The sequence below is a fragment of the Delphinapterus leucas genome, chromosome 19, assembly GCF_059928025.1.
Source record: "Delphinapterus leucas isolate spDelLeu-1000000601 "Yukka" chromosome 19, BTC_Dleu_Yukka2, whole genome shotgun sequence".
Classification (NCBI taxonomy): Eukaryota; Metazoa; Chordata; class Mammalia; order Artiodactyla; family Monodontidae; genus Delphinapterus; species Delphinapterus leucas.
In genome coordinates this window covers 70,421,512-70,433,126 of record NC_143147.1, presented here as the reverse complement: position 1 = coordinate 70,433,126, position 11,615 = coordinate 70,421,512, and the positions used below count along the sequence as shown (strand labels likewise).

The window sequence follows — 11,615 nt, the reverse complement described above, 5'->3', positions numbered from 1 at the left end:
GAACCCCTGGCCTCAAGCCCTCGTCCCAGCAGACTAAGCGCTCCAAAGCCAGAGCCCCAGCGGTGTTATTTGCCTGACCTCTACCTCCTAGCTCTCTGTGGGTGACTCTGTCCTTCTCTAGGCCTCAGTTTCCCTGTCCGTGCTGTGGGAAGAGGCACGCTCCCAGGGTCTGGAAGTATCAGCCGGACTGGGCGCAAATCGGGGCTTCTCTGCAGCGCTGGGGGTCGGAATCAGGGTTCATGGTCCAGGGAAATGCCCCCTTCCCTTTGCCGCTTGCCGGAGAGGACTGACAGCAAGGAGGGAGGACAGACGATTTCCGGTGGAACCATGGCCAGGGCAGCGCGTAGAGGCATTAGGAGGGCAGGGGCACGGTTTTGCCGCGGGCGACCGGGACCCGTTGTTTGACCACCCCCGCCAGCGTCTGGGTGCTGATCAGGGGCCGCTGCGGAGCTGCGTCCCGCTCAGGTCCTCTCTTTCCCAGGGCCCCGGGCCACCACCCTGCACCCACCTATCCCTCTCCTCTCTGGGGCAGTGCCTTGGCCTCTGTCCAACCCTGCCCGTGACTCCAGCAGGGCCGCCTTCGGAGACTTTGGCCTTCATCGCCCCGTCTTTCCCTTTTCCCTTCTTCCCAGCTTTGGAGGAGGCATATTTCCTCCGGTTTCACTCTGGTCTCTGGCTAGCGGCAAAAGGCAGGGGGCCTTTCCCCGACAGGCGGCCCTTCTGGGAGCGTGTCTCCCTAAGGGGGACCGAAACGAGGGAATTTTCTAAATGACAGGTCCCAAGTCTGGCTTCCTGGGGGTGGACTCGCGGAGAAGATTCCCTCTTTCCCTGGGACGTCCCCCTAGTCTTAGCTGGGCAGTGTTTATCTTGTCTCCGCTCTTTTGGGGAGCGGGGGTGTTTCCGTTTGCACTCCCCGGAAGTTACCGCGGCGACTGATGCTCTCCAGGAAACGGAATTGATCTCTTTGTGACGTAAGAGGCTTGGGATGGCCGCGAGTGAGAGGGTTTGCAAGGTCGGGGTGGGGAGAAGGGCTTGCGCACAGGGCCTGAGTTGCCCCCAGCGCGGGGAGACCCCGAGGGCTGGGCAGCCTTGTCTGCTGTCTGGAGCAACGGAGAGGAAGAGGGTGGACGCTGTACCGCGCCCACCGCCAGGCGGAGGAAACTCTGAGAAGCCCCGAGGGAGTCTTCACTCCAGGGGAATATAAAGCCCTTCCAATTGCTCCTGCCACATATAGACTCACTCTGCTGTATATTTTCCTCATGTACATGTTCTTTACCCCTCACTTTCTTCCTCCCTAATTCTGCAGGTCTGGACAATGCCTGGAAATCTGCATTTCTAACAAAATTCCTCCTTTCCCCATTTGATTACACTGATAAGCAGGGTTTACCTTATAAGTGATTACCGTTATAAGTTACCCTAAAGTCATATCACCCATGCTATAAAGCCTGGGCAATGCTATGCATACAAGTTTGTCTCTCCACAGAGGATGTGGCTATAACGTAAAGAGGATGAAGACATTCTCGGTACATACTTTACAGTCACCCCTGTACACACACGTTTTGCTCGCTGCAGGTGGTGCAAACCTTACATGAGGGAAGACTGAAAAGCGTTTAAGGGATTTTTCAAAGTTTAAAACTGCCAGTGCTACTTCATGATTCACCAGAGGAAATCCACAAAAAGGTACCATTCTGCTGGCCTGGGTGTTGTTCCCAGTTTTCTATCACCCTCTTCGTCTCTTTTCCACCTTCTCTTTAGCTTCCTTCCTACTTAAACATTTCTTACTAGGTAAGAGAGCAAGGTTGAAAGCACAAGGATGCCCAGAAGAAAAACTACGAATACACTCTGCTTGGTTAAAATAAAGTACACTCAGCATCCCAGGTGAGGTATCTGCTGCCTCTGCATAGCCAAATGGACTTGGTCGTAGCAAAAGATACCTGCCCCCTTTTGCTTTTCCTCCCATGGCCTGGTGGATGTGGAGGTTGCCTTCCTCCTATTTAGTTCCTGGAGATTACTGGCTCTGGGGCAGGAATTGGGCTGCTGAAGGCTTCTTTCTCTGGGCCAGTTTCTCTTTTGGATCACGCAGCTTCAGGCCCCTCCACAAACACATCATTTGCAGAGTGATTCTAGATTTGCTTGACCCCCTAGAAATCCATCTGTTGTGTTACTCTCACTGATCCTGGTCATCAGAGTGGCTGTGTCTCTCCTTTCTCTGTCACCTTTAGCAGTGATCTGATGCCCCATTGTGTGTTCCCCATCACTGGGGTGTGTACCTCACCAGACTCAACTTGGGAGTCTTAACACTGTTTACTGGAGAGTGAAATGGAGGCTCCGGCAATTAAAGAGAGGGAGGTATCGGTCTTATGCCGGTGCTACCTGGGGCTCTTTGATAGGGGGGTGGCCTCTGCTTCCTGGTCCCCCTTCTCTGAAGGATCCCCTCAGAGAAGGCAGGGGATGGTCCAGGAAGGGGAAGGGATGGGCTCTGGGGACCCTTTGGGCCTTGGAGGTTAAACTTGGAGCTTTGGGAAATTTTCAGCAGGCCAAGATTCAACTGTGCACTTAAATTTTGTAGAGATGGAGAGTGTCCAGCTTCCCCTTTCCCCTCTTCACAAACCTATAATCCTTCCAGTGTTTCCACCAACATACCTCTCCTGAACATATACTGTGTGCCAGGAACTCTGGTGGGTGGTGTGGGGATCCTGATGGAACAAACAGATCTCTTCGAGAGCATCTTGGAGGAAATGGCATTAATTACAGTACCAGGGAGGAAGAGCTCAGCACATGAAATGGTCCAAATTAAATGGTATGAGACTGGGCAGGCTTTGTGCACAAGAGACAAAGCAGTGTTGAAGACAGTGGCCATGTATCCTCAGGCCTGAAACACAATCTTTCAACTAGTTTACGAATCTGGAAGTGGCTCCCACTTTCCTGCTCTGCCAAGAGTACTAAGTTTAACTTCTGCCTGTCTCCATTCCATTCAACATGGGCATGTGTACTTTTCCATCATTGATCCCATGAGGTCCCTAAATCAAAGGGCCAAGAAAGGCCGGCAGAAAGGGGACCTGGATTTCTGGCAGACAATTTCCCCGAAGGAGGCCTTAGCAGACTTGGCTGCATTCAGGGAGTTCCTTTGAGGGCAATGAAACAGAAGTTCACCATGTGCTTATTAGAGGTTACAGCCTGCTAAAAAATGATGGGGCACGTTACCCAGAAACATCTAGCTATTTCCTTTGCCAGCCACAAGCATATAAGTTGAAAGGTCTGAGGGAGGAGATCATTTCGTCTTCCCTTCCTTCCTCCCTTCATTCCCTCCTTCCTCATCTCTCTCTTTCTTGACAGGTGTCAGAGGCCGAAGTTGGGGGGAAGGTTTGTTCAAGCCCCCCATTTTAACAGAATGAGGAAGAGAGAAACTCTACACCAAATAACTAATCAGAGACGTTGTTTTTGCTTTGGTAGCTACTCTAAGGAAAAAACTGTTTGGGGGGCGGGGATGAGGGGGTGGAGATTGAATCCGAGCAAATTTTAAAACGCAGCCTGGCACAGCTCCAGTGCGAGCATTCGTTAGGTAAACGGTGGTTTACCTATCCCGCGGAATGCTCCAGAGAAGTGAGCACGTGAGGACAGTGCCTAACGCCGGCGGTCTCCAGTCTAGCGGCGGAGCGAGAGGTGTTTCGTGGCTTGACTAGGGGCAGAGCGCGGGTCCCCCACTCCCTGGGGATCCACGGCGCCTTGCTTGCCGGGGCCCAGGGTCCACCCCACCCTCCCAGCGTGGAGGCAGTGCCATCTGCGAGCTCCCAGTGCCGATCTCACGCACCCATTTTTCCAGCCACCACCCCTCCTCAAAGCGAAGAGGTGGACGCCTGGCATGCGCGTCCTGCTTCTTCTGCCCGGGCTCTCCCATCTCCTCCACTTTTGCGCCCGACGTCCCAGGACAGCGGAGCAGGACACGACCCTGGGAGGGCGCAGCCTGCGCGCCTCGAGCGCGCTCAGGGCTCGGCGAGGATGCTTAGCTGACTGCAATGGCCGGGATGCAGACCCCAGCTCAAATCCCTGAGAAGAATATCCTCCTCCCCTTCCTTCTGTCTCCCTTCTGCCCGGCTCTGCCCAGCTCAGCCCCGCTCCTCTCCAGCTCGGACACGGGTACTAAGCGATCCTTCGCGCGCCACTTTGCGAGGAACTTTGGCAGCCTCCCCTGCGCCAGCCGGAGAGGGATGTTAACGAGGGAGCGTGACCCTGCGCTAAGAGCCGGCAGGCTCCTGCGCCGCGATTGGCTGCGGCGAGGCGGAAGGATGGCGTTATGCAAATGAAGGGGCGGGCCCTTGCCGCGCGGGCCCCGCCTCCTCCCCTTGGGGTTAGTGTGCTTGTGTTTAGCTCCGGGGAGAGTCAAACTGGATTCCATAGGGAAAGCCTGCAAATCACTTCTATTTTAGCAAGGAGAAAACAGAATCTCCGTTCAACAGGGTCCACCTCTCTCTCTCTCCCCCTCTCCTCTCCTTTCCTCTCTGTCTTTCCCTACCCCCCCTCCCCCTTTCCCCACCCCACTCTCCCTCTCTGGTTTATCTGTCTAGGGCAACCAGCGTCCTCCTCATCTATACGCACCAAAGAAACATCTTTGGTTGGGAGAGAAGGAGGAAAAAAACAAAAAAAGGGAGAGAGAGGAAAAACTTGCCTGGTAGTGGAAAATGACGAAGTAGCAAAGCCGGCAGCGCGAGTTGAGTCTATTGTTTCTTAAATTGCCATCAGGGTTTTTTTTTTTTTCTTCCTGCTTCTTCAAGCGAACGGTACCTCTACAAAAGGAAACTCCAGTCCCTCCTGTCTTCCACCGGCCTGTGATCATTACAAAAAGAAAAAGAAAAAAAAAAAGCACCCAAACCAAAAGTTAACCAACCAAACAATCCCCAACAGCCAAGCATACATCTCTGTTTTTTAAGTTTCGATCTTTTTGTTGGATTTTCCCTTCCTTTTTTCTCTCCTTTTTTTTTTCCCCTTCGGGTTATCGCTCAGTTTTGAGCGAAGGTTTACATTTTTAAAAAATTTGCTTTCCAGCCCCCCTTGATGTTCTAGCGCGAGTTCAACGACTCAAAAAAAAAATCTCTGGCTGGCGTTTCTTTCCTTTTTTTTTTTTTTTTTTTTCAAATTTTCAAGGGGGAGGAGATTTTCCACAAGAAAAGGTTGTTTTCATGTTTGGGATTCAGCAAAGCATCGAATGGAGTGGGAGCAGCATGAAGGAAGAGCCGCCGGGCAGCGGCAGGAACGCGGTGCGGACGTGGATGCAGGGCGCCGGGGTGCTGGACGCCAACACGGCGGCGCAGAGGTGAGTACCGCTTGGGGACCGCGGCCGGGGAGGCAAGCGGCGAGCAGCAGAGCCCGGAGGTGGTAGCGGAAGCCGCCGCCCCGGGGCCGGGCCGCGCTCGTGCGTCTGCCGCTCGGCTCTGCTCGTCTCCGGGGCTCCACGCCCCCCGGCCGCTCTGTCTTGGTTGCCTGCGGCCGCAGAGCCGGGAGCTGCCTGCGAGGAGCCCGCGCTTTACCGGCACTTTTCCCTGCCTGGTCTGTGACTGTTTTCATTTTGTTTTAAGCCTGAAGAGGCGTCTCACCAGTATGATGTTGGATATCTGTGTTTCTCTGTGATTGCTGTTTCTTTTCAGGCCGCCTGTCTTTTCTTTCTTTCCTATTTTTTTCTGTTCTTTCTTTTTCTCTTTCTTTCTTTCTTTTCCTTGCCTTTTCTTCTCTATTTCTTTCCTTCCTCCTTCCTCTCTCTTCATTCTTCTTTTCCTTCCTCCTTTCTTTCTTCTTTCTTTCCTTTTCCCCCTCTTTAAAAAACTTTCCTTCTCCTTCCTTTCCTCCCTTACTTCCTCCCTTTCTTTCCCCCTTTCTTCTCCTTCCCTCTTCCTTCTTTCCTTCCTCTTCTTTCTTCACTCTTTCTTTCTCTTTCCTCTTTTTCCTTCTCTTAACTCCTTTTTCTCCCCTTTTCTCTTTCCGTGTCCCCATAGAATCATCTCTTATTTCTCCTCTCTGGTTCTCCCTCCCTCTCCCTTTAGCTTTCAGTTTTTCTTGGTCCACCCGAAGAACAGCAACTCCTAACTTTAATTCTGATGTCTCCTAAAAGTCTTCCCCACCGTCTAGGACCATGGCCCCTTCTAGCCCCTTTGCCACTCTCAGCTCCTGGATGCTAGGCTGTATGGCCTAGAGGCACTGCTTTTGGAGATGGACCTGGCGGAACTTTCCTGGGCACCCTCAGTACCCTTTCTGGGGACTCCTGGTCCCAAGTGAGAAATGGTCCCCCCCTTTTTTTTAGGCCACCAGCTGGGCTTGGGGGAATGGGAGATCTGGTGGCTCCGAGCTCTCTCCGGCCCAGAGAGGGCGGAAGGGGAAGAATGAAGATGACTAACTACATCACCCTCATCTTCTCCGGGCTGGGGACAAGTGTACACAACACTGTTCCCATCCCCGATGATAGTAAGGGTGGAGGTGGTTGGTAGTGAGAGTGAGTTGGGTAACTGGGCTAGAAACAAAAGGATGCGTGTGTGTGTGTGTGTGCGCGTGTGTGTGCGTGTGTGTGCGCGCACCCTTGTGTTGGCCAGGTCGGGCTGTCAGTGGCCGCCCTGCGCCCCCGGCGCCCCAGGCTCCAGCCCCCGGGAGGGCGCCCTCAGCCGTCAGCCCTTATCCATAGGATTTCTGGAAAGGGTGTGAGGATTTCTGCGGAACAGCGAACCTTTGTCAGGACAGGTCTTTTTTAAAAATCCCCAATTCCCTTTCCCACAGCGACCACTCCTGACTGCTCTGAGTTCCACCCGCAGATCCTTTTTCTCCACATGCTTTATTTGGGCGGTGAGGGGACAGACGGCTCCCCGAGGCCGGGCACCCGCGGCTGGGCAGTGGAGACAGGGGGCGCATGAGGTTTCCCGGAGGATGGCTGCTTCAGCGAGGAGGGGAGCATGTTCCCCAACCATTCGCACCTGCGCAAGGGAGATTCGAGGGGGTGTCGAGAACCAACTCCCATGCCCACCCTCCTCCTAAGTTGTAAACGACAGGCTTTGTTCCACGATCGCGCGTCCCCTCATCCACCGCTACTTTTCTTCCTCCCGATGCAGCGCGCGTCAGGTCGGAGTAAACGCGTACAGCGTTTTGTCTCTTGCGCAAAACCCAAAGAAAACTTTCACACCTCTTCGTCGGGCTCGGGGGGGCGCGCAGGTCCTCGGCGGGGAGGACTGGCCGGGCGACAGCACGCGTGTCCCGTCGCAGGCTGGGCCCGGGGCGCCTGAGGGGGCGTGTAGGGGGCCCACGGGGCGTTTTGGGGGCAGAGGAGGCGGGTGTTTGAGGGTTCGCGCGTGTGTAAGGGGTGACAAGGGGTCACGGGTGTTGTCCCGCTGAGCCGTCTAACTCTGCGTCTTTGGCCGCAGCGGGGTGGGTCTGGCCCGGGCTCACTTTCCGAAGCAGCCGCCTTCCAATATGCGGAAATCCAACTTCTTCCGCTTCGTCCTGGCCCTCTACGACAGACAGGGCCAGCCCGCGGAGATCGAGGGGACAGCCTTGGCGGGGTTCGTGGAGAAGGAAAAAGTAAGTGGGCGCCTCGGGAGGCGCGCTCCCCAGCGAGGGCAAAGCATCCGTAACACGCCCCGCGCGGGGTCCCCCAAGCCGCTTCCCGTTCCGGGAGAACGCGGGCTCCTCGTTCCTGAGGTTCTGCTCCAGAAAAGTTCGTGCTGAGTCCCGAAAGATGGAGAGAGGCGGGCCCGGCTTCGCACTCCAGAGTCAAGGGCGCCGGGACGAACCCGCCCTCGACCGCGCGACCACGCGCGGCTCCTGCCTCTGCTGGAGCGGGCTCGAGCCCCCAGGCCCTAGGAACGGGATCGCCCGTGCGCGCCCCATGGAACTTTTTGGAAAGTTGGAGCAGTAAGGGTCGGGAGGGCGGCAGAGGAATCCCAGCTGGCCGCAATTTCTGCTGCCCCCGGGCCTGTCCGGCTCCCAGGCCAGGGGTCCCCGCTTGGGGAAAGTTGCCTCGAAGTCGGTCCACTAGCTCACGCCGACCTCCCTCCCGCGTCTCTTGTGTCCTTGCGGCCTGCTGCGACCCAGGACGCCAGCAGGGAGCAAAGCTCAGTCGTCCGCCATCCTCGGGGTAAACCGGCCTCTGCTAAGTTTCGCCCGAAGAGGCTTCACCTGAGAAGGCCCTGAGTGGCTCGAGGGCGGCCGCATTAGCGAGCGCGTACCTGGGCCCAGGTGTGGCGCCTCGGCCCCGCTGGGCCGCTTTCTTTCTTCTTCGCCGTCCTAAGGCCTGGTTCCTCCGCTTAGCATAGACTTCATGCCCAGGTCCCTTGCGTTCAGCGGGCTAGAGCGGTCAGGGCCTTGGTGGCTCCCGGAGAGCACGCAGAGGGACTCCAGCCGTGGGAAGGGAGAGAACCCGGGGTGGGGGGGACGGGGGGGGGATCCGTCCGTCCGATTCCCAGCTGCTGTGCTTGGGGGCGGGGCTGCCTTCCAAACTCTCTCGGGCTGGACTAGAGGCCCTCGTCCGGGAACTGGGGAAGGGGGTCCTGGCTGTGCTTCTCCAGGACAGTCGGCCTTCCATCAGCCTCGGAGCCCCATTCTTTGTTTGTTTGTTTCCTGCAGATCCTCTCTCACTTAATTCTCCTTCGTTCCCCTATCCCCCGCCCCTCCCCCAGGAATGAGGACGCAGCGGGATTTCTACGTTCGCCTCATTGACTCCATGACAAAACAAATGAGTTTCTTAAATTCGCGCCGCGGGGGTGACTCTACGGCCGCGAAATTTGGGAGAGTCAAGGAGCCGGCTACTCCTTAGCGGGAGGGCTGGGACTCGAACTCTCAATGCCAGGGCGGACCGCGCTCTCAGCGCAGCCTTGCAAGCGCCCCAAAGCACGTTGACTCGCCGCGCGGGAGATGGCTGGGCGGCCCCTTCTTCTCAAGGGAACTTCAGACCTTGCGATTTGAGACTACTTACTGGGTGCTGCGCGGGGAGGGTACGGGCTGAACTTCCTTTGACCCGGCCGGGGGGCCCCAGGGGGCGCAAAGGTGCCCAGAGACCCTGGTGCAGACCGGGCTGAACTTGTGAAACCCAAACCGTCAGGGCCTCCGCCGGGGGGCAGAGGTAGAGGAAGCGGGTGAGGGGCAAAGGCAGCTTCCCCAGGAACGGTGCGGTGGTCTGAGAGCGCGCTTGACCCACTCTACACATTTTTTAAAGAAGAGATGGTGGTGGTGGTAGTGCTGGAAGACGGAGCGACAATTGTCAGAAGATATCTTGCAAAAATCCCCCTGCTTTTGCCTCCAAGTTTGGCAAGAAGCCAGGCAGCGTGAGCGAGCTTGTGGTCTTAAAGGTACATAGACGGCATTTTCTTACGTTCCCAGCATGCGGGTGCCGAGCGGTATACATGCCGAGTTATGTTTTAAAAGACACAATTATGAGGCGAGTCAGAAAAGAGATCTGACGTTTTTACGAGGCGCATGAACATTTTTTCTTTTTAAGAAAAAGTTTAGGAATTAAATGTCTGGTTAGGTAGTTGGAGGATTTCGTGACAAAAAAGAAGACAGTTTTATTGGGTGGGGGACAAATCAGAACAAAGAGAAAAGTTACCCATTGTGTACTAACCACCAATTCAGTGAGAGGGGTAAGACTGGTTTGCATGATGGCGGTTTTAAAAGATTCCCTTTAAAATAAGGGACGTAGTTTTCATAAATGCTGGCTTGGAAGGTTTCAAATTAGAGTATACATGCATATTTAAAAATTATTTTTAGATACCCATGGCTTAAATATGTTGTACAAAATGCACGTTAATAACCTGTTGGGAGTTTTAAAATCTACTCAGCAAGAACCCATTTAATAACAGCTAATTGTAATTATTACCTTCATATTTCATTGTGAACCAAGTGAAAAACATGAGGGTATGCCATGTATTTTTTAAAATGATAAATACATATCTCTTGAAATCTATTTCAAGTTATTAGCCTAAAATATTTGACTTTCTTGAAGATCTGTTTTATTTCTTAGTTGATTGTTCAGAGTAAACACACATTTATACTTTTGGTATTATTATTGTTTTTTATTATTATTACTATACTGGTTTTGATCATTACATAGGATAATTCCCTTTGATTTGGACGCTCTGTATGTTGTTAAATTTTTTTTTTTGCCAAGCAAAAAAATGCAAAAGCCTGATTTCAGTAACTTTTTAAACAAATGATATCAAAACAAAAATGTCTTAAGTGGAGTTTTGTGTTTAAAAAATTGTCTTTGATACCCTGGATATTTTTTCCTGCCATTCCCATCAGAGGAAAGAAAAGATGGGAGGGGGAGAGGGAAAGTATGATTTCTAATACATATTCCTTATGTACTTATTACAGTTTATTTTTTAAAGAATAAAAACTCCCCACAAACCAGTATGTAAGACCTGTCTGCTTGTGAAACATTGGCCACTTAAATATTAAATTATCGGCAACTCTACGAAGTGGACAGTTGTAAGGAACACAAAATCAGGACATGTTTGACGTGATACCTTCTCTCAAAACTTTATTTTAGGCCCCGTAAACCAAAAGTGCCACAAGAATTGATCTTCCCATTATGAGATGAAATGACTTTACACACTCTTCTAAGGAGGAAGAATAATCTTGATTCTTATAAAGCAATACATCTAATATCATTTTACTAACAAGGTCATAGAGCTTAGGGAAAACTATAGCTTAAGGCATTCTTTGCACGGTTTCATAAATTCTATCGTGGTGGGGATGGGACCAGAATAAGATACAGTGTAGTAATAGCAGGTATAAGAGAGTTACTTGCCATACTGTGACATCTCACTGAAAGTTAAAATTATAAAATTATAAATGTAGGCAATTATATATTTTGGTGGGGAGTGACCTGAAAAAAAGGCTTAGTAATTATCTGAATTTAGTCTAAAAATATCAAGAAAAAAGATTTTTCCAGGCATACCTGTTTGCTTTCATAATAGTTGTCTAATGCCTTCTCTGTAGCTTTTACTTTGAAAGGCAATCCCTGCCCGTTATCCGGTTGCTTCTTCCTTGATTATGTGCTGTAAGAGTTTGGGAAGTAGGTTAGCTTCTTGTGTACACAGCTAATACAATAGTCTTCAAAAAGCAGATCAGCGTGGAGAGCATGACTTTCCTTAGCTGTGACATAATAACTATGTTTTAGCTTCGAAGAGTAAAACAGTGGATTCTCATCTAGCTTGAAATTATTCTGTGATAATTAAATGCCAAGTCGGATTTTTAAATTCTTAAATTTTTGATTTTAGTTAAGTGTGCAGTGACTCCTTCAATCAGAAGTAAGTCTTGACAGAAGGTGACCGATTAAACGGTTACTATTTTTTTCCCCCTGTGAAATTCTTCCAGGTAGATTGACTCAGGATTTTGATAGAGTGCAGAATGGAATAATTTCAGTGACTGATGAGTTCTAGTAACATCATAAGTTTCAGTGGGAATAGCTAAGCATAGTTCAAGTGTCTCCTCTTAGCTGCTTATTTATCATAACATTTTTCACGTCAGAGATGCAGCTTTATGTATGTGATGTCATACCTTTGACTCACAAGTTGGGGTTAAAACTTGAAGGGAATCTTTGGCAAGCAAAATTCAAAACTAGCTGTGCACTTTGTATTTTC

General features: G+C 51.8%; 1 protein-coding gene across 3 annotated transcripts in view; it reads left to right on the top strand.

Annotated features, from left to right (window-relative positions):
* The first annotated feature begins 4,366 nt into the window (after positions 1–4,366).
* LOC111182923 (transcription factor COE1-like) overlaps positions 4,367–11,615 on the top strand; it is a 44,020-nt gene continuing 36,771 nt past the window's right edge. The window contains exon 1 of one of the 3 annotated variants that reach the window (XM_089901754.1): positions 4,367–5,311. In XM_089901754.1, coding sequence (XP_089757880.1) covers positions 5,204–5,311 — 108 coding nt within the window. In that variant the 5' untranslated portion in view covers positions 4,367–5,203. Of the gene's footprint in view, positions 5,312–5,488; positions 7,555–11,615 lie in introns of those variants that run through there. The other 2 variants (XM_089901755.1, XM_089901753.1) reach the window with 2 other exon arrangements.